The following is a 23,517-nucleotide window of genomic DNA, read 5'->3' as shown; positions in this document are numbered from 1 at the left end:
GCTTAAGCTAAAAAAAACATATTTTTTCGTTCTAGAAAAACGGATGAGGCATGAAAATGTCATTTTATGATTGAATAAGCGTATATAATTTAACAGCGTCTTGAGTTGTAATTTTTGATTACGGTAAATTACTCTCAAGTGATCAGTTGAGAATTATATATTTTTTATTACTATCAGTGGTAATATCCTGGCTAGATTGTAAACATAATCATCATAAGCATCATCGAGAAGTCTTTTAATGTATTAGGAGTCTTGTGTGAAATGTTCAAGTTGGAACCTGTCCGAACCATTGTTTGCCATCTTGAGTGAAAGCGATGTTAATTTACACCAAGTAAACAACCATTTGACGCCGCTGCTTGAGTACCTCCGAAGCGCCATCATCGTCGAGTCAGCTTAGCCAGCCGGTGTAATTTGCTGAGACCGACTGATAATGTAAAATGTAATTGATGTGGCACAGGCACTTATTTATTGACTTTATCGCACAGTTTTAATTAACAATCAGCACGAAGCACGGCTTGAAATTATATGTGTACCATCGCTGAGTTTTAAGGACAGGAAATTTGGTCCTCAAGTGTTTGTTGATTACAATTGTCCAGATGTGAAAATTCGCTCTCAACATATTTTTAAAAGTGAAGTTTTGCTAGCTTAGCTGAGTTTTATGAAGTGCCTGCTGGTATGATTATTTATTAAACGTCTTTGATAAATTTTGATGGTTTGACAACATTCAATCTTTGTACGCAACATTATACAAAAGATTGGTGAAAAGTGTTTTGTTTTTGCAAAGTTTTTTTCGCAGTTTGAGGTGGAAGTGGCTTGACCTTACTTTTTGAGGGTAAATTTCAGCTTCGCTCTATCTGCGTTATCTGAAACGAAGAGTTGGTATGAGGTAATTGGAAGTAAATTGAAATATTCAAACTGCAATAGCTGAATTTGGTAAAAGTGCAGCTATTTTTTCAAAAACATTAGCTAAGGCATGTATATTTTTTTCTCTTCTGCTGCTCCCCGACAGAAATTGAGGGGAGACTTTTTTGAAGAGCTTATTAAAATTTCAGTTGAGTAGCGAAGTAAGTAGCCCGCTTGTTGAATATGCTAGCTCAAAGAAGCTCTCTGCAAATTGTAGCTGGCGCGGTTTTCGAGCCGGCAAACATGGTCGCAAGCAAGTTTCACTGCAATCTATGCCACAGAAGGTTAATTATGTTAGCGTACTTGAAGTTATTATAGCAGTATGATAGGCCAGCTGTTGTAACGGACCGGCATCGTTTGGGTTACGCCCAGTTTCTCTCAGAAAAAAGTAATGGCCTTCAAACAAGTGAAAATTTTGAAAGTTGACCGTTTTTTCTTTACCGAAAATTACCGATCCATTTCTCAGGTTAAGTGTTCAATCGAGAAACCAGATTTTGGGAATCTTCTCTACTGCACCGAACGCGACCTGTTTTTAGCAGAAAAAAATTTATGGATTTTGGAAAGTTAAGTTTTTAAACTTTCTGAATTTTCTTAAAAACTGCCCTATCAAATCTGACACCGAAGCAAGCGTTTGCACGAGTTTGTTCTGCAGAAGCTACTGCTCCTTATTTTTTTATAGAGAATTGTTATGCCTATGGGAAATTCCAAAATCTCAAAATTTTTCACTCTTCTCACTTATTTTAGTTGAGAAACAACTAAGATTTTGGGCAAAGTCCAGCTTGTGAAATAACGTATTTATTTTCGCATCAGTATAAAAGATTCAAAATTATCAAACCCATACCTCTATCTGGCCCCAAGTGTCCTTCATCAAGACATGCGAAAATTTTGGTTCACCTATTTTTTTAACATTTTTTTTCGACTTATGTTTTTTTATAATTGCATTGTATCACATGTGGCGCAAAGTTCTGCTTCGGTGCTGTGCAAAAAGTCGATTTCGAAAAATTTCCTACTCAATATATCTCGCAATGTTTTTGAATTGCTAATTTTATACATATTATGGCTTTATGCTTGAATTTATTACATGCCAAATTGTGTCTATTTGTATTGGGTGCAATTTTTGCTGCATCGCATTGACAATTTATTCGTATATGTAGCTGCTTTATTGGTGAATAGTGTTTGTCGCTAATTCTAGGTTTTTTTCTTTATTTTACCTTATAAAGCTGCTTTTTTGTGTTCTCCCTAGTGTTTGCAAAGGTCAGCTTTGCCGCTTGATTTTTGAAAATTTGAAAAAATTCAGAAAACTTGAATTTAAAAAAATTGAAGTTTCCTACAGTCGTTGGGTACTGTGAGGGTACTCTCAAGGGTTGCAAATCTTGCGTCGAATTTTGACTGCTCAAATGATTTTAGTTTCCATGTTGTGACATTTTGTCAATGTTTTTCGGAAAACTTGAAAAACGTTTACTTTGAAATTCCCAACTAGGTTTGTGCGCTCAGGTTACTCTCAGTGGTTACAAATCTTGCCTCCAAGTTTCTCCAAAGACCCTTTAGGTTTCCGAAATATGCATTTTAGGGTTTTTCAAAATTTGAATTATGAATACTTTGCAATTAACAACCCTATAATGGGGTGCTGTCAGAGTACACTCAAAGCTGTCATATCTTATAGCATTCATTTTTCTGTGACGTTTTCAGAGCTCATATTTGTCATTTTTTGCCTGTGTGGGTTAGAATTTCAGCTCCGTAAAACAGCGGACAGATTGAAAACTAGTTCTACGCGCTCAAACTATTGGAAAAGGAAGTTCAAAAGGAAGTTATTTTGATTTCAACGGCGAAGAGTTCCTTTTTGTCTATATTATTTTATCACTATTTTGAAAATTTTTCAAAATTTCTATTGAAGTGATGTTCACACACAAAAAAATGAGGAAAAGCGAAGTTTCGCAGCACATGCGTTACATTAATAATCAAAAAATCAAAACTATTCATGAAAGTTTGATGGAAACGAAAATTTTTACATTTAAAGATAATAGTGAAAACTTAGTGATTAATTTGATAAAATATTACATCCAATAAAATATTACAAAAATATGCAATGCTGTACCACATTGTGAAAAAAAAATAAAACGTAATTACATGGTTGGGCGAAATTCGTTTCAGGTGAATTGTGAATTTCTGTGTGTGTTAATTGATACTTATTTCAGACTGTAGTTCAGTCAAAACAATAAAACCAAAAAAGTTTTTGAGAGCCAAGTAAGATATCAATTTTGTAATGATAATTCAAAATTGTTCAAGTGCTTTTTATTGAGCTCTTGATATTTTAGGTTCCGACCATTGATAATAGAAGATTTTCTCTAGGAGGGCCGTTTTTCAAAAAAAAAATTGTCATCCTGTTTAAATTTTTTTAGGTCTATCATATTGATTTTCTGAGCTTTAGCAAATCACTAAAAAGACTCAGTTCCTGCAAAATGTTCTGCGCCGCAGGCATTTTTTTGAAAAAAAAACATGCCAAAAGAGACGTTTTAGGCACTTTATGCAAGAATTTGACCAAACAATCGAGTTTTTTTGGCGCGTGATCCCCCCCTCACAATTAATAAATATTGGCGCTTATAAAGGAATTTAGGGTCAGTCAGCCGAAAATGAAAATCTCAAAATAGTACAAAGGGGGCGCTTTGGTTCGACTGAGGGTCGAATCCCTGAGGGCGGTTGGCCCTCTAAATCCGCTACTGTTCCTTTACATATGTAGCTGCTATATTTGCATTGGCAATTTTTTTAGCATATGTAGCTGCTTTGTTTGTTGCTAGTGTGAGCAAGTTATCAGGGTTTGTAGCGCAGTTGCGAGATCAGGGAAATATAAATCTCCTGGCCGTGGGATAGATTTCGCCAAAAATATTAAAAAGGTTTGGCAACTTTTTTGTATTTTTTTGTTGTTTTTCTAGTAGGTTTTCTTTTAAAATGTTGTCCTGTTTGCCTATATTACTCGGAATGTTGAATATACTTAAACTATAGTTTTTCGTCTGACCTGTTTATCAAACCACTTCTTAAAATTTGTTCGGGCTGAAATTTGATATTTTGCGGTTTGACATTTTCTTTTCAAATTTGATATTTCGCGTATTGACTTTTTTTTTAAGTTCAGTTCATTTACTTTTTCAGAAGGAAGGCAAACTCCACTATCAAACAGCGAAAGTGTGAAGGTCACGAAAAAAGTTATCGAAATCTAGTTTCGAAAGTGAAATTCAGCTTTCAGATTTTCCAGCAAGATGAAAAAATTACTTATTGACCATTTTTTTCTCCAAATGGGGGTGAATTTTATCAGAAAAGTGTCAATCATTTTTTGTTTAAGAAATTCAAAGAGCCTTAAGGTCATACATTTTTTTCTTTGAAAATCTATAGTTGAAGTTTTATCAAAAAACAGTCGGTTTTTGTTCTGTTTCCTTACGTTCATGAGTCGTTTCCAAATGTCTGGTTGGCTATGTTTTACTTTTAAGAGTCATTAACGTAGTGAGTACTCTTATATAGGTCTTGGTAATTTTTTTCAAAAAAAGTCTTTGTTCGGACTCAAATTTGATATTTCGCGGTTTGGCATTTGATTTTTTTTTCAAATTTGATATTTCGAGGTTTGACTTTTGTTTTATTCTTAAATTCACTTCTTTTCTTTTGTTAAAAGGGAGTCCAAATCCACTATCGAACAGCAAAAATGTAAAAGTCACGAAAATTGTAATCGACTTCTAAGTTCGAAAATGAAATTAAATTACCAGATGACTCAGCAAATTATAAATTTTACGTATTGGTCCATTTTTCTCAAATTGTGTTAATTTATCAAAAAATTGTTTAATGTAAATAGTTCGTGAACTTCAAAGAGCTTTATGGGCATATATTTTTTCTTTACAATTCGCAAGATGAAGTTTTTTTAACAAACAAGTCAGATTTTTTTTGGTTTCTTTGCGGTCATTACTCTTTCGAAGGCAACTGTTGTTGATAATGTATAACTCACTAATTTTCTACGCGTTCGTATAGTTCTCTCATGACAGCAAACACAAAAAAAAACGACTAATTTGAAGAAAAAGGATTTTTATACTTGATTCAACACGTTATTTCAATAAATTTCATCCAAACCTTGTTAACTATTTCCCCCCTATTGCAATAGGGGTGGGGGGGGGGGGGGGGGAGAGGAATAGTTAACATGATCCGCTACGTCTTTTTTATTTGATTCTGATAACAGGTGAGTGGGTTTTTCGACTCAAGCAGTAAAGTTTATTTTTGTATTTGATGAAGTTTTTGAGCAGCATCGAAACCTTTCAATCATTTCATCTATCCTCGAAGTGCTTTGTTCCCTCATCTAGTCACGAGATTAACTTTCAAGGCATGGATCCGCCTCGTTTCTTTTTGTCTAGCGATCGATCGGTTTCTTAGCTCATAAATTTTGGCCGAGACACCGCGGCTGTTCCGCATAAGGTCTGTTTATGTTCTGAATGTCAGTACTGTTGCGGATTGCATAATTTATGACTGCTTTATGCTCCCTCAATTAACATTGCCAAGTGCCTTTTATGGGCTGATAGCGATACTCTTTTAATATACACAACACCGGGTGTCTTTTTATGTCTTCTGTCAGCAAAAGCAAACAAAAATTGCAGAATTGTCCTTTTATGCAGTTTGTGTGTTAATCGAGGCAGGTGGTCGAATTGACACAAAGAGTTCTATTGTTTGAAGTACATCATCCGAGCAGAATTGTTATTTATTATCTGTTTTCTGATCACGAATTCAGAAGATTATAAAAGGAACTGCTGGATTTCTTATCAGCTTGGTTTCATTTAGGGAGTTTGCACCAATAAAGAGCTAATTAAATGAATAACTGAATGTAATAATGTAATTGGATTCGACAGCTGAAACGTCCTCAGGTTATTATATGTTTTGATGGATGGAATTCAACTAGCAACAAAACGCCCCCTTCGCCTAAAGGCCACCCCTTTGGTATTAATTTACGACATCCAAGTTTTTCTTAAAGGCCTTTCGGCGTAATAACACACCATATTAGTATTTTTTGTATAAAAAATGCAATTTGAATTGACCTTCTGTACATCGATAAATCCTTAAATAAGGTCTGCTTACTGTCTCAGTTAGGAGAGCTCGGAACATCAATTGATTTGAAAATATTTCAAAAATTGAACCCCCCCCCCCCCCAAAATATAGATCCGCCTTTTATATTGATGCTAATTTCTTATTGTTAGACATTGCCTGATTATCTTTATCCAAATTTCTTCAAGTGAACAAATATCTGGGTTTGACCTTTCAAAATCCAGTTACATGAATCATATTTGAATTTATTCTTTCACTGAGATGGTTTTAAGAGGTTTTTAAAATACAACAACTGTAAATTTTAACCAAATTTAAATTGAAATTGAAATCACATGACTGCGGATCTTAGAAGCACATATTGACTTCAATTGAAAAGAAGGATTAAAATCTCATGATGTTCAGGAGAGTTGATAAGAGATACTCTCCGAGAGAAACTAGCAAGTGTTTCTCTTTTTCAATAGAAACTAAATAAATCGATTGTTGGTTCCCTTCTTTTTGAATTAGCTCATTGTATGTTTCGTCATTTCCACGTGGGAGTGAAGTTTAGAAAAAGGTTCGATTCACAGCTTGAAATTTCTTTGTACAATTGAGTATCAATTTAATTGAACTCTGTGAACTTAATAAAGTGCCCATAATGTAAACACACACACTTCGCGCGACTTTTTTGAAAAACGAACCTAAAAATCTCTTGAAAAACTAATATCTGCGAACTTATTTTATCTTTTATTAAAAAAAAAACTGTTTTTACAAATATTTAAATGCGGGCTTCACTATCTCGCCATGTTTAAGCATTTTTGCATGTTCAGCAAAAGAATTTTTTCACGTTTAAGCTATATCGTATATTGCAATGGTTAAGTTTTTTCGATTTTCCAGTTTAAATTCGATGTTTATTTCATCAAGTTTGAAATTAGCGACCCAATAGTAGGATATTGTCAGAGTTTTGCCCGGTTTTGCGATTCTGGCCTCCATATAAGACTAACCAAATCCTTAGTTTACGAGATGGGCAATTTTCCAGATTTTTCAAGAAAATTTAATTTAGAAAAATTTCTCAATTTTTGAATTTCTCACTCTGTAGTTGGGTGCTGTCAGGGTACTCTCAGGGGTCTGCGAGTCTTGCCTTTAATTCTCACTTGTCAAATCCTTGTAGTTTTCGAGATATGACGTTTTTAATGATTTTTTTTCAAAAAAATTGTCAAAAACTTAGACTTTAAAAATTTCCAATACATTGAAGATCTCAGTCCTGTCGAGGGTACTTTCAAGGGTTGCGAATCTTGCCTCATTATGGTGCTCAAATCCTTGTCGTTTTCGAGATATGACGTTTTTTTAGGTTTTTTTTTCAAAGGTTTTCAGAAAACTTAGATATAAAAAATTTCACAAAACTTTTTATCGCTGTAGTGAGGTTCTGTCAAGGCACTCTCAGGAGTTGCGAGTTTGCCTCCCAGTTTGACTTCTCAAATCCTTGTAGTTTCCGTTTTTTGTGATTTTTTCCAAAAAATTTTCATGAAAGTTAAGTTGATTTTTTTCAAAGTTAGAATTTCCTAACCTGTATTTTTTTTGGGGGGGGGGGGGTTTGAGTGTAATGTCAGGGCTTGCAAATTTGGCCTTCAATTAAGAATGCCCAAATCATCTTTGTTTAAGAGATACGACGATTTTTGTGATTTTTTTTTTGGAAATTTTCAGAAAACTCAAATCACAAAATAATTCGATAAAGTGAAATTCCCAACCCTGTAGTTGTGTACTTTAGATTGCGAATATTGCCATCAAAAAAGACTGGTCCAATAATTTTTGTTTTCGAGATGTGAAAACTTTTTTTAGAAAATTTAAAGTGAAGTTTCTCAAAATTTGAATTTCCCAACGCTGTAGTTGGGTACTGTAAGAGTACTCTCAGGAGTTCCAAGTCTTGCGTCCAAATGCGACTGCTCAATTGCTTTCAGTTTCCCAGATGTGATGTTTCTTAGTTCATTTTAATTTTTTTGAAGAACTTAAATAAAACTTCAAAAAAATTTTATGCTTCTTCAAAATTTGTATAAAAATCTTGAATAAAAAAACTTTGCAAAATTTTTAATTACGAACCCTGTAATTGGGTGCTGTCAGAGTACACTCAAAGAATAGTTTTTTGAGTTGTTGAAACTTCGAAGCACTGGAGGTTCGTTACACGCTAGTTGTTTTTGCAATGCTAGCTGATGAGAACATCTTGTGCTGCTTGCATTGCAACCGTTTTCTCTTGCTTTCGTTGAAAAATTGCTACCTTTTTTAAATGCTTGCTTTTTTCGCACGAGTTTGTTAAGTGCAGCTCAGCCCTTACTTTACTTTAATAAATTAAGAAGTGGAATAATTAATCTTATTTTTAAATTATCAATTTTGGTCCGACTTTTTGACATGTTTTGTTATGGAACCAGATGAATAACTATATCTATCTATCTATCTATCTATCTATATCTATATCTATCTATCTATCTATCTACATATATCTATACAATATTTAAATGCGAGTGACAGCTCCCATGCTTAAGCATAATAATTTTGCATGTTTAACGAAAGAGTTTTTCATGTTTAAACTATATCATATATTGCAATACGTAAGAAAATTTTTCTCATAGTTTTCCGCAAGGTCATTGATTTTCGGTAATTTTTTGGGAGGCCAAATTAAGTGTGTCTGTCTGTCTGTCTGTATACCTGCTTTTTAAATTAATTTGTCTGTCTACCCGTCTCCTAATTTTTGAACTTTCAGCTTTATTTTATATATTTAAATGCGGGGTTCACTACTTCGCCATGTTAAGTCTTTTTCAACGTATTCTTTTTGCATGTTTAACAAAAGAATTGTTTCACGTTTAAGCTATATCGTATATTGCTATGGTTAAGGTTTTTTTTGATTTTCTAGTTTAAATTCAGTGTTTATTTCATCAAGTTCGAAATTAACAACCTAATAGTAAGATGTTTTCCCAGGTTTTGCGATTCTGGCCTCCATATATGAATAACTAAATCCTTTCAGTTTTCGAGATAGGCAGTTTTTGAGATTTTTCAAAAATTTTTAGAAAAATTAATATAAACGAATTTCTCAGATTTTGAAATTCTCACCCTGTACTTAGGTGCTGTCAGGTTACTCTCAGGTCTTACAAATCTTGCCTCCATATCTCACTTCTCAAATCCTTGTAGTTTTCGAGATATGACGTTTTTTTTAGGATTATGGAAAAATTTCAGAAAATTTAGATATAAAATTTTTCACCTAATTTGATATTCGCATCTCTGTGGTGAGGCTCTGTCAAGGTATTCTCAGGAGTTGCGAATTTTGCCTCCAAATATGACTGCTCAAATTCTTGTACATTTCGAGATACGACGTTCGCCACGTACAAAAACGACTTTAATTTGAAAACTTAACAATTTGAAGAATTTTTATAAGTAGTTTTTATTAATATGGTCGGAACATTCTATGCTACTTGCACAGCAACCGGCTATCCTTGTTTCTCTATTGTATATTTACAAAATCTTATTTTTGTTTATCTTGTTTTGGCGCATGCTTTATTGGCTTGGTTGCCTTATTTTGCGTTGGTTGAAGGGAAAGAAAAACATTTGTGTTTTTTCGTTTGTTTCCGGAGAGGGAGCGTAATTTTTCAGGGTTTGAAAACTTTCAAAAAATTTTGCGGCAAAAAGCAATTGTATTCATTAGGATCGGGTAGATTCATCTATTTTTAAGTTACGATCACCTATGATTTTTTGGATTTGTATTCTATGGAAACTGTTCCTACCAATCTTGGTTTTTACACGGAGCTCTAATTGCGCTCATCGAGAACAAAAGAAGAGATGGTGCGAAAATAGCTTCTGTTGTTTTAGTTTTGATACTAGATTCAAATAGATTTTAGAATTCTAGCGCATACAACTTTACCTATTCATTCAGTTTTTCCTATTTTGGGATAGTTGTTGAAATGATCTTCTTGAAGTGGTTGAAAACGTAAGATGATTGTTTGCTTTTGAAACTCGAGTTCAAAAAATAGTCAGTCGATTCTTCGCCTCTTCTCATTATAGAACCCTAGTCAGCAACAAAATTTTTGCTGTGCCACACTAATTTTTGTTTTATCTGGAGCTACAATTTTCTGGTGAAGATCCTTTTTTGGGTTACTGGAGTTCGTTCACGTCTTTCCAACCGACTGATGTCTATTTTTAAATGATAAATATTGATAATTGCAGTTATTTGATTTTAGCTATTAATATTACTACATTTACTTCGTTTTTGATTTATCCTGCTTTTGAGATTGGGTATTGTAGAATACCAAGTGGATCAATTTACCGTGTTTTCCAGTTTTCTCAGTATTAGTGATGAGATTTATCAAGAACTAACTGTCAAAATTATCAAAAATTGCTTGTTTGAAAGTAAAAATAGTTTTTTTTGGATTCCGCGAGTAAAGCTATTCTAATTAAAGTTTCTGTGAGATTAACCACGCGTTTCCAATCTATGAAAGTTACGTAAATTAAACATCGCAAGGGTATAAAATAGGACTTCATAAGTTCAAGCAAGTTGTACAAATCAGAATCAATCCTTGGACACGTATTTTTTTCAAACTTGTCTTGCCATATTTTCAAACTTGTCTTGCCATATTTTTCCACTCATCTTGCCATTGTTTTGATTTTGTCATATTTATAGAAATAATATGTACTTATAAGTACCAACTTGTGTTGTTTTCAAGTTTTTATGAATCAGTGCCAATTTTCCTGCTGCTAAGGAACATCCTCTGAATATTTAAATATGTCTTGAATATTAAATTGAAAAGATATTTGAACATGTCTTGAGTTTGAGACAAACTTGAATATCAAATTAAAAAGGCATTTAAACATTTCTTGAGTTTGAGACAAAATTTAATATCAAATTAAAAATGGCATTAAAAATGCATGGTTTCTTTTCAACTTCGGTTACACACTATGGAGCTTAGCTGTCTGAAGTTGTTCTATCCAGGCACCAGATTTTGAGCGACCGCTGTTTAGAATAAGAGTGTTTACTGATGAAATGAAACCACGCTGAGATTAAAACTGTCATCATATTTGTTGTCGCTTGCTACTTTCGGATTGATATTTCTGATAATGTTTGATATCGTAGGTGTAGTAGTTTCATTAATTTACCTTCGTGATTTGCTTGCAAGTTATGCTGTTTTTGAAATCAGTTAAACTTGGAAGCCAGATTGGAAGTGGGGAAACTTTTGCGAAATATATGCACATTTAGTAGTTTACGTTAAGGCCTAATGTAGTCATGACAGGGCATCCCTTATAACTGAGTTTTTTTTTTGGGGGGGGGGGGTATGTGAATATTGAATTTTAAAAAAAAAACTTAATCCAATTTCTACAGGAAATAATGAAGTAACTCAGTAGAAGAGGTCAAAGAGTTTCACCTTTGTTTAAATTCTGGTGAACTTATTTCATGAAATATGAATAGGTTACTTTCATTTGATTTGGTATAGGTTAATTGGCTGAGGAGTATTTGCGTGGAATATGGAGGGCATACTTTGAACTTTATTTTGCATGTATTTGAGTTCTGCTGTAAAGGAAGTTTTTAATCTGTTAACAGATTCCAAAGTTAAACGTTGTTGTTTGTTTGGCCTAGTTAGGAGGTAAATGTGGTGTTGTATTTTGAAACGTGATCGTTTTTATAGAAATGTAAGTTGGCTGTTTTTGTCGTGTGGTTGTGAGATCAATTGAGATAACTGAAATGGATACAGACGCAGTGATATTTGTAATTGGTTATCGATTGAGATCGTCTTGTTTGACCGCTAGAAACAACACGGGATTGAGGTCGAGCAGAGTCGGTACTAAAAATGGGCGGGCGCTGTAGAGTGACCTTTACATCTACATCGGACTGACAGCCGAACGACCTTTACCTCAGATCGCCTGTCCAAAAAATTGCTATATTTAAGAACCCAAGCAAGTTCTGACCTGGGTTTTTGTGAATTATAACACATTCGTGCATTCGCCTACAGGAATAAACCAATTATGATGGTTTCTTCGGCGATAATAGAAACTCAGCCTGTATTTCTCCAGAGTTTTGATAAAGCTCCAAAGTGGATCTCCGACGAGTTTCAAAAAAAAAGAATTTGCTTTCAGTAATTTTAAACTAATAAAAGCTATGAAATTTGAAGTATATTTTCTTGAAGTCAAGTTAAAAATTGTTCTCAGATTTATTTGGTCCAAAAGTTTTTAAAACTTAAAAAAACGATATTTGGATTTTTTTTTGCCAAATTAATTAGTTTCAGAAATGGGCTTTTATTTTTAGAATTTAGAATGAATTAAAAACAATTCCCCATTCATCCCGTTTTCTCTAATTCAGTTAATTTTATCCAAAAAAGTGTCAATCATTGAAGATTGTTGCAATTCACAAAAGCTTTAGCCTGATGTATTTACGAAATTCTTAATTCGCAAAATGCCCATTAAAATGATAATTGTTTGCGGTTTCCTTTTGTGGTTGAGTTCATTGACTCTTTTTAAAACCGTCTGATGGCTATGTTTCCAATTTAGAGTGAGTACAGTTCTTAATGAAGCCAAGAAAAATTAATGTTTGAGTTATGATTTCTTTTCAAATTCAATCCATTGCTGAATGAAGTGCATATTTTGTTCTCAAATAAAGAAAAGTTCTAATGGCCCGAAAATTGTGAAAGACCTTTATCTTAACGCTTACGTCAAAATTGTATTTTTTCCGAATTCTCGGTGGCATAAAAAGTTATAGATTGCAGTTTTCTCAAAGTTAGTTTAAGATTTATCAAAAAGCTTAATTAAGCTTGCGATTAGCAAGCGTTATCAAACCGCAATATATTCTGTTTAACAATTTAATTAACAGAATCTTTTGTATCCTGGTTCATAATGAATTCGAGCTTTTTTTCAAACTTGAAATATTCGTTTCCAAAAGAATGTCGGCCTATAGTTAATCTGCTTATATTTGTACGTAATTTTCAATTTAGATGATTTCAGTGTTTTGAAGTACTCCTGCAGTTTTTAATTTTACTAGCATTCGTACACTTTGCTGTGCTTGTTTTGTTTAGCTTAAAAACTTTTTTGGGCTTAAATCATTTCGATTTATATTTTATTGGCTTAGTGGCCTAATTTGGGGTCATTTCAAAGAAACAAAGAAAACATAAGTTTTATGCTTCATTCCGGATTGCACACAATGCTTACATTCTTAGAATAGAAATTATAGTTCGAAGTTTTTCATGACAAAATTATGTTACCGGTTCTACGGGAACTTATTTAAGTTTCATCGGCTCAGTTGCCGCTTGTTCATAGTTTTTTTTTATTTATCATTAATTGCCGTCGATTGTGTTTCTGGACATGCAAATAGAACATGATTCCAAACAATTTTTCGAATTTTTCAAGTTGTGTTTCTTTTTCGGTTTGTTTTTGGACTTAGTGGCTTTTCTTTTGTCTACTAGCTTGGACTGCTATTTACGTTGTATCGCAAGTGGTGCAAAGCTCAGCTTTGCCTCTGTGTTTAAAAAGTCATTCATGATATTCAATTTTGTCTTTGTAATTCGAAAAATCAATTTTTTCCAGGTTTCTTGAGCTGATGGACGCTTTTCCAACTGTTTGTTGGCTATTTTTAAATTTTTTTTACCTCAGATGAGTTCGTTTGGCATAAATTTTCAAATTGTGATACGGTTTTGAATTTTTTTTCACGGTGTCAAAAAAATGAATTTGTTTTACTTCAGAGCGAAAAGTTACGCTTCACTTATGTAGAAATTAAGCTGTTTTCACCGATGAAAAGTTTATATTAGACGTTATTAAAACCATTAGTAAAATGTTTCAAGTTTTTTTATTCATATAAAAATATGTCATAATTGAAAAAAAAATAGTATAATTTATTTTGTCAAAAGCTTTTGTGGTCGTACAACCGTTTATTAGCTTGCTTTGATTTGGTTATTCATTGTGCAGCTGTATTCAGTTGAGTTCATTTGATTCATCGCATTACAACCCGTTCAATCGAGATTCGGTTGATATTTACAAGTTTTCTTGCTGATGAGAAATATCTTTTTTAATTTTCTTTGCTTTACTCTAAGTTTCGAGGGATAATTTAATAATTACGAAAAGTTATTTTGTATTTATATGTTAATTTGTACGTTTATGCGGTTTTTTGTTTGCTCATGAAGCTCAAGTCATAACAGAAATCTCTTCCACTCGGTCCTTGAAAAACAAAATAAAAACTAAATTTATATATATTTTTTCTTTTTTTTTGAACTAATGTTTGTAAAGTGATCGTGGTCGATGCTTTCTGTGCCTCTGGCACGCCAACCAGCTTCTCTTGTTTCTTATGTAGTAGTTGTTCATGTTGAAAATGCAAAGAGGTGTGTTGCTGTTTTGTTTCAGAGCAGAAGCTGAATCTGGTATTGTCTGCATCTCCTGGAGATACTACCGACACCCTTCTAGTAGACTTGGTGAGTGAACTGTCTCAAAATAAGTGAACTGTCTGACAACTGCTAAGTTGGGCATATTAGTCCGACGTTTGAAGTGTGTACCAGAACCATTCATCGGTAGAAAGACAAATACATATTTACAATTTTGATCTTAAATGAACTATTAAATGAAGTATCGGGTTAAGGTAGGGGTGGATGGATGCCCCTCTCAGAGCTTCGACTGTTTCACCACCCTAAGGCTCCTTTTTGGAACTGTTTCTGGAAATTCAATTTTTGACCGACAGAATCTTCTCTTTTTGTAAGCGCTCATTTTGGAGCCAATTGATAATAATTTTGAAAGGACGAGCACGCTGAGAAACGCAATTTTTGGTCAACACTTCCACCAAAGCTCACCGTTTTTGGCCTGTTTTCGAAAATTTGCCTGCTCAACCGCGTATACTTGATGAATTTCATGTTCTTAAATCGGTCGGCTGAGTTTGGTGTAAATGAGAGGAATCATCATTAAAAAAATAAGCATGAAATTTGAAGTGTTTTGCAGTCATGGGTTTTGTCTCCCTCTTTTTGACCCAAATACGGTTTCCTTTTAAGGCAGTTCAAGTTTGATTTGAACTGGTAGTTTGGATTGGACTTGGATTTGCTTTTGAAACAAGTTGGACACACTAATCCCGAGTTTGAAGTGTGTTTAATAAACTGAATTGTTTCTGTTTGAAGCCAACTTAATATTATGCTTCTCCTTTATGATAAACACTACTCGCGGAACTTGAGGTCTATATCAGACGGTGTTGTCTATTTAGAGAACAACCGTGCTAATTAAAAACATACCAACTCTGTCCCAATCTCTAACAGTCTGCCCTGTTTCCTGTTTGTTCCCAGTAGCTTAATCCGCCCCAGGCTCACCTCCTTTTAAGGAAATGTAAACAGGTCGAGATAGGTGTAGAGCCGGACTAGTTTGAACTTGGGCGCAATTGGTAAGTCTCTTATTTGATTTGAGCGATGGTGTTAGTCGCTAGAGTAGGTTTTTGAGATGCCCAACGCACCCAAAACAGAGTGCTCTGTTAACAGAAAAGTTTAAATCAGTGAAAGCTGGTTCACCGATACTACACCACATGAAGCGAATCTAAACAAAGCGCGGCAAGCGTTTGCTACCTGCCAATGCCGTGTATTTGACATGTTTTTTTTGTTAATGCTATTTTAAGCTGAAGTTTTGGCTATCCAGGCATAAGTTTTTTTCGGCTATCAGAGTATTTGGCTAGCCTAGAGCCTTAAATCCATGTAGGTTTCAGACCTGGCAATTTTATCTACATAGCAGTGTTTGCATTGTAGTTTTCACTGCTGTGTTAGTTAAATTAAGTTAAACAACAAGAGTGTGGTGGTGTGTAAACCGCAAGTACTTCCAGACTCGTAAAAAAGACACTTTTTTGGACAACTTGGTGGCTAAGTTATTCCTGTTAAATATAATGATAATACAGTGCCATTTATTGTAAATAGAGGTTATGTGTTATTTGTTTATACATAGGGTAAGTGATCGCCCGCGAGCCTCAAACAAGCTTTCAAACTAACACGTTCTTTGTTCGGTGCTCAAAAAACTATTTATTATTGCACTTTCTAGTAAATAAACAGATAGGCCCATAAATCAGTGAATGGCAATAGTTGAAATCAGACCGCCTGGGAAAACCGGCGGATTGTTTAGCCAGCCCTGGCTGGGTATTTTGGGAAAAGCTGTGGCAGGTAGCGGTTAATCCAGCTGATTGAATGATTAAATATATCTGTTGTCTTCCAGGCTTGTTCTAAATGTGCCAAAATTGTACTTTATAGGGTTTCATTTGACCCAAATCTGCGACGGCGCTGGAAACAGCCAGCGTCAAATCTATTTATGGCCTGGTATGTTCCAGCTAATCCCTAAAATCCCAGTAGCCGATATGTCTGTCTTAAACACTCCTCAGTTGTGACTACTTTAGACAACAATTAAGCGTTCCTTAAGTGTGTCTGTTTATATTAACTAGCTAAATCTTCCCTTCTACAGCTAGGTTGAAACCAAAGGGGATTAGAGCGATCTATGTACAAGGGGCATAATTGACACTGATCTTGCCACACCGAGATGGAAGGATAGTTCCTGCAAACTGGGCTACCATGGCAACAGATATGAGCCGTTTAGTCATAAGTGGGTGTGAAAATAGATCGCCTAGTCATCAACACCCAGCACTGATGTTCTACATTAGTAAGAGTCGATGAACATAGCGAATACTCTCATATGGGTGCTGCTGAATTTTTTTTCAAGAAAAATCTTTAAATGCTCTAATAACTACAGAAGATGTACTTTCATACATATTAATGCATTTATGAGTACACTAAAAAATATGTGCAATTTTTGAGTTCAATTTAATTTCATCTGCTGAAAATTAGGTAAATTGCACTCTCTAAAAACGAACGTGGAATTTGCATAAAAAACGTGATCGACTTCTACTTTCGAAAGTGGAGTTCAACTTTTAGATTTCTCCGCGGAATCAAAGTTTTGCCTAATGATCCAGTTTTCTCCAATTGGGTTATCATTAAATTTTCAATCATAAATTGTTTTTGAAATTCAGATAACTTTAAGGCCATGTGTTTTTCTTTTTCAAAGTGTGTGTCGAGAAAAACCGGTTTGAAATTTTTGATTTTTGGTCTGATTTCGAGGTCATGAGGTTTGTCCAAAGAAGGTTTGAAGACTTACAATAGCTTATTTTAGCCGTGGAAATTTATTTACACTCTTAAGTTTTTTTAATAGTTGTTTGCTTTTCGTTTTTCGTATTCGAATTGGTATTCGAATAGTTGTTGAATTTTAGCTAACATTAAATTCTGGTCTTTTGTTCAAATAATATATTTAATTGATTTATTCATTTGTTTTACAAGCATATTATAATCTGCTTTTCAATCATGTCACTTGAATAACACTAAAAACTTTTCCTTGCAAGTTGCAAAAAAAATTTAGGCCGCTTACAATAGCCTTTTTTTGCTTTATTCTAATTTAATCGAGTAAAATTAGTTTTTGGAGATTTTTGATGCCATTTTGGCAATCAAAAACTTAGTTAAAATATTGAATTTTTTTTTTGTTTTTAGTCATCCTTCTTCAACATCTATTGTCCTGTTTGCCTGTGTTACTATGACTGTCGAATATGCCAAAATAATAGTTTTTCGTCAGATCCTTTTATCACACCACGCAGAAACAACTACACTAATTTGAAAAAAAAACTCATTTTTCTTGCAGTTTTTTAAAGACCATGGTAACCGGCTATCCAGTAAACGGCTTTCATTGTTTCACTTTTTCGAACGTTTTTATTGCATAATGTGGACCAACTTTCTTCAATACTTGCGCAGTAACCGGCTGTCCTTGTTTCTTTTAGGATTACAAGTTGAAATCGTAGTGATTAGTACTGACAAGCAAATTTTATCGTAATTATTTTCAAAAGAATCATGATGACTTCGATATTTTAGTACTTAAAGATTCTGAGTAACGAGAAAACAGTTTCTTGCAAAGCTTTATGTACCGTTCAAAGCTTTATTTTTTTGCTTGCAAATCATTTAGTTCAACTTTTCTTGAATTCATTGTTATTGCAAGATAGGTCCGGGCAGATTGATTCGGGTCCTGTTTCTGTGCTAGATCGCATTAATATACTAAGTTCGTATCCAAATACATAACAGATTCTAAATATCCCTCGCCTCTTTGAACGAAGATTGTTATCGCGTGAAAACAAGTCGCCCTAAATAGATCCCAGCAGGCACGCTTTCATTTTGAAGATTCGAGGAAATTAAATTGATAATGGGCTAGATACACTCGTCTTAGTTGTAATAATTTCCACACTCTTCCCCCTTTAAGCTGCTGAGGGTCCAATTACTCCAGTCCCTCGCCTACTTAACGCCTAGACGGATAAACTCAGTCGGAATCATTGGCTTAAACGGAGACAACAGTTTTACCACCTGTTTTCCGTTTGGTCGACGACTGGGCTAGCTGCAATTTACTGCTTTGAAAACATCAAATTTATTCCTTTTCAAACGTTTGAGAAATAGCGAGAAATGAATTCAAAGTTGTGAGACTAAATAAGGCGTTCATTGTTTTCTAAGTTTTGAAGCAGTGTGTGCAATTTTTATTGTTTTTCAAACATTTGGACGCTTTTAAAAACTTGAAAGGATCTTTAATATCAGCATGTGTTTTTGTATAACTACCTTTAGGGTTTTATATTAACGAAACAGAGGTTAGGGCATTTTGCAAACAAAATTCCAGTTTCTCAACCGGGTTCAATTGATTATTTGTCTTGACCCGATTTGGAATCTTTGAAATTAGCTTCCGAGAATCTATTATGTGAGTCGGGCTGATAGGAATTGAAACGTGATCCAATTATGGAAATTGGGCCGTGTTCGAAAATGGTAAGATGTGATCGAATTGGGTTAGATTTGATGGTAGGTATTATTTGTGGGTACAAAATGAGTCTTGCTCATAAATAGGTAAGCTTGGTTCTTTTGGCAACATGGTATAATCGGATTCGTTTTCTCCGATTTATCGCTGACATAAATTGTGCCAAATTGCTGTTGTGATCCATTTCAAACAACTTCGCTCCCATTCGCTTTTATGGCTCTCCTTTTTAACTGTAACATACCACAGGCTTTTCCTCCGGCGAAATAAGGTCCGTAAATGGGGCCTCACCCTTTTCGAACGTTCGCATCTCAACTAAAGCTACTTTTATCACTACTAAAACGCAGCTTCTTAAAACATCAGTTGACCCTGTTGTATATATTGACCCAATAAATTACTGCGCAGATTCAGGAAGCCATTAATTTTTACGACCCAATTTCAACCCCCAACTCTCAATCAGCAGAGCAAAGTGCGTCGAATTTGAAGTGAATTCGAATCTTGAAACGACATCGGTTACAGCTACTTGTCAAAAAGCTTATTTATTTTGCTGGAGCTAAACGTTTGAAACAATTAATTTAAGTTTTCAGTTTAGTTTAAGAGATAAAGCGAGAATGTTTCACAATAATGAGATAACTTAACAAATTTGTCTCTGTAATGTCGACTGTAAGCACTTTTTCCCAAGGGTTCAATTTATCGTTCAGGACAGTGCTGATTTAAAAGGCGTTGAAAGCACCAGGTCTCTGCACCAGGTCAAGAATTTCAAGCAACATCGCAAATTTGAACTTATTTGCTGAATATTGCCCAAATTAGTGTTTGTTTTCCGACCATATATCCTAATTTGGCGCAGTTTCAATAACTGCTTTGATCGAGTTCCTTCTTGAAAAGGTTTGAAAAAGGTCTTTCATATTTTTCTGTCGGTTCTTGAATGTAGGGGAAAAGTGAAACGTGTATATAACGTATGGCGCGACTTTTATCCTGTTTGCTCAAAAAAATAAAAGGTACGCATCTAAAAATAACGGTGCGCAAAGATGTTTTTTTTTGAATATTTATCTTCTTTCAGATCGAACTTAATGATTTTTGAAGCTCTGCAAATATCTGCAGCCATAAAAAACAAACTTCAGAAGAAATTAATTTTAGATGCGTTTTCTATCAATTGATTGCGAATTTCGCTTTTTGGAGGCTAAATAGTGTTTAGAGCATGGGAATAATTTTGTGTCTAAAGAAGGGCTTGTCATCATAAGCATCTATTCAAAGCCCCTTGATCCGCCATCATCAATGGTAACGGTCAGGGTCGCTCAATTGTTTAACTGTTTTAGGTTATCGCGAGTTTCCTTTCCAAGTGCCTTTCAAGCAAAAGCTGACATATTCGGCCGCAATAATTTGAAACTAATTTGACGAGAGCTTTCAAACGCGGTCTTAAGATGTTCTTTTAGGTGGCGGCTACTTTTGAAGTGAATTAGGTGAAATTCCCTCTCTTGTATTAGATAAATGGACCACCTGACCTATAGATGATTTATGTGTTGATATTGTACTCAAACTCTCATTCTTCTGAAAGCTTAAGTAACGGCTTTTATTATGGCTGCTTTGAAGTTTCGACGTTAAATTAATGATGTTTTTATGAGAATTAAGCTCAACACATCAAGGTATTCGATCGAACAAAGAGCGCCGATTATTAAGTTTTGGCTATTTATCACATTCATGAACAATTTTTTTTTTGAAAAAACTGTGCCATCGATAAATTAAATGATGATCTATCTGTTTTTTCTTCAAAACAAAAAAGGTTTTATCGTTCTTGAATTTATTGTTCCGCACACTCGCGGATAGAGAATGAGATCTGGCTGCTGGCTCGGTTTGAATTTCTTCCGCAATGTCTTAGCGATCCCATAGGTAGCTTCTGGTGATTCGATGTGTCAGCGCAGCTTTGTTTTGCCGTTATTTAGATTCCACAACCAACTTTCTCAAAAACTATCGGTCAATTTGGTCTGAGATTTTTTGCTTCTGAATCTGCTTAGTATTATGTCTAAAACACTTAAAAGAATACAAAATTTTAAAGATCTATCGACGTCAGAATAGTCAGCGATAATTGTAACGCTGACTTTTTATAATTTTTCGAACGTGTTCGTTATAGTTTGCTTAGCTTGTGAACTCGATGTCATTTGGATTCTTAAAAAATATCAAAAACTTTTTCTCGGTGCCGTGAATTTTTTAAATTTTTTCATAAAATTGAACTACATTTGATGAAAGGCTGGCATCCGAATTGTAATATTAATTTAACTATAGCTAGCGATATTTCTTGAACTTTGTCCTAATTCAGGGGCCTTCTCTAGAACACGAAAATAACAAGAAGCTCAGACAACAGTGCGAAAATTTTTTTTAAATTTGTTTTAATTTTTCTGAGAATCGATGAACGGTAGTGGTGACTTTTTTTTCGTTTTTGTTTCCCGGAAAAGTCTAAAATGCTCTATGAAAAAAAATTGCATTCATTTTTATAAATGCACATATTAATGCCCTTAGTTATATATGCACATTTTGAGTTCAATTCATGTGCATTTTCTAGAAGGTAGGCAAAATGCACTCTCCAATTGTGAAAGCTGAAATGGCGCGATAAAACGTGGTCGATATCTAGTTTCGAAAGTGGAATTTAATTGTAAGATTTTCCAGCGGAATAAAACTTTTCCTACTAATCCAGTTTTTCAAACTGGGTTTTTTAAATCAAAACAATTCTAGTCATAAATTGCTGTTGAAACTCAAAGAGCATATTTTTGTTTGAAGTTCAGCAAGTTCAGTTGTTTTTCAGCAAATAAGTTAGCTTTTGTTGCTGTCTGTTTGCGTTCCTTGACTCTTTTCCAACTGTCTTTTGGCTAGTTTTTTGTGTGTCAGAATTTGGTTGGAAAATTCTGTCCCATTTGCACAGCAACGGCTTTCCTTGATTATGTGTATAGTATACTTTTTATTATGTTTTACCAAAAGTAGTGATTTCTCATGTGCTTGTAAGTTACTCTCCCATCTGATTCTTCGTTATTTTTAAGAGCTAATGAGCTCAGTGATTTTACACTTAAGGTCATAGGGTCTTTTTTAAATGAAAACTCATTTTTTTACGCTAGCGAAAATGATTTTTGAGAAATGTTCTTTCAGCATCGGGAAAATTGGTCGGATTTCTGTTGTGCATTTTCACTCATCACTGGAGAAGCGAATAGGAAGAGTCTTTTTGTCTTTTTTTTTACCGTTTTGATGCTTTGTTGATGCTTATTTTACCATATTTCTGCGACTTAAATTATCATCTTTTTTCAAGTTGGTATAGTTTTTAACCATGTGATGTGATGGGAGGAACACAATGAAAGCCTTTTTGATTAGTCATTTTTCACTACAATTTACTCAAAAAGAACAAAAATTCGGAAAAAAAATCAAACTTTTCGTTTCTTGTTTTGGATCTTTTTTAATGGTTTGATTATTGCCTAGGAAGTGCGGAATGAAGCTTTGAATAAATTTTTTCTCCGCTTCATTAAAATTTTTTATGCTATCATTAATTTTTCAAAAATCCTTATAAATAGCTTGAAGCTAGGTTAGAAAGCACAAATATCAAACCGGTTTTTCTTGCCTCTGAGAAAACTTTTCAATTTTTCAAGGTCATTCGTTTCAGGGCTGAAAGGGCATCAATACAATATATCATTTGACTCTTTCTGGTGTTTTTCATGGTACTTGATTTTGAGTGGGATAAAACTTATAAGTGGTTGGAGCAGAAAAATCGATGATTGTTGTCGGGTCCTTCTGCACTTGTGCGCCCACCAGCTAATTTTTGGTTCTTATCACAGAATTTTTCCTGTTATTGCTACGCACACTGTGAAAAATACCCCGAGGAAGTGAGGTTTGAGGCGCGGTGAGTTGACAACTCTCAAACGCAATATTGTTCCGACAACTGAAAGCAGGGAGGAACTGTGTTTTAGGGCGTTTTAGTTTTTGTCCTACTTTTTTTGTTTTCCATGCAAAATCAGGTGCCTCAAATAATCGTCGGAAAAGACTGAGTGATAAATCATATTAAAGCCCTTTCAGTCATGGCTCGAAAGACATAAACAGAATGTAAAATAATATTTATAAGTGTCGAGAAAAACCGGTTTGAATTTTTCGATTTTTACTTCACTTCCGAGCGAATAAAGCGAGCGAGCAGGCTTATAATAAGAAGATTTTTTTTACGTTTAAGCGATTTTTTGCACTAAAGTTTGCGAAATTTTTTAGCGCCTTCTTGGGAATGATTTTTTTAATATTTCTGCTCGTTTTTTGGAGGAAATTTAGTAGAGTATGCTCAAACAATAACTATATATCATGATTAATTTTTTGACTTTTATTTGGATCTTTGTTTTTCATATTACATCATTAGAGTAGACAGAGTTCTTTTTACTATTTTTAGACGTTGATTAATCTATTAGTAATTAGTTTAACTCATTTTCCATTCATTCAAAAAACGACTTATTTAGTAACAAAGGAAAAATAGTTTATTCATGTTGGTTTAAGATATCAATATTGCTATATTGCGAGCTACATAATTTTGTCAATTTCGACGAAAACTATCAGTTTCAGTAGCTTTTTTGCAGCAAAGACATCCAGGGACCTGATTAAATTGGTATTGAAATTTAATGTTGTTGCAGCATTGTAAATGAATAACATCTTGCTCATTATTTCACAGTGAATGTGGTTTCCTTCCCTGGTTTTCCACTTCCATCATTTCCTCACCTTTAACTCAAGTTGCTTTTTGTAATTACTCTAGCAGAACTAGAATAG

At 34.1% G+C, this 23,517-nt stretch overlaps 2 protein-coding genes across 12 annotated transcripts in view; both read left to right on the top strand.

Annotated features, from left to right (window-relative positions):
- The window catches only part of LOC134847966 (sperm flagellar protein 2-like), a 584,566-nt gene that overhangs the window by 220,666 nt on the left and 340,383 nt on the right, over positions 1 to 23,517 (top strand). The gene's annotated exons all lie outside the window — the stretch shown is intronic.
- The window catches only part of LOC134848003 (enolase 4-like), a 66,494-nt gene that overhangs the window by 35,780 nt on the left and 7,197 nt on the right, over positions 1 to 23,517 (top strand). For all 3 annotated transcript variants that reach the window (XM_063865335.1, XM_063865334.1, XM_063865333.1), the window contains one exon: positions 14,308 to 14,375. In XM_063865335.1, coding sequence (XP_063721405.1) covers positions 14,308 to 14,375 — 68 coding nt within the window. The remainder of the gene's footprint in view (positions 1 to 14,307; positions 14,376 to 23,517) is intronic.

This window comes from Symsagittifera roscoffensis, chromosome 6 (genome assembly GCF_963678635.1).
Source record: "Symsagittifera roscoffensis chromosome 6, txSymRosc1.1, whole genome shotgun sequence".
Taxonomy (NCBI): Eukaryota; Metazoa; Xenacoelomorpha; order Acoela; family Convolutidae; genus Symsagittifera; species Symsagittifera roscoffensis.
This window is presented reverse-complemented; position numbering and strand designations above follow the sequence as displayed.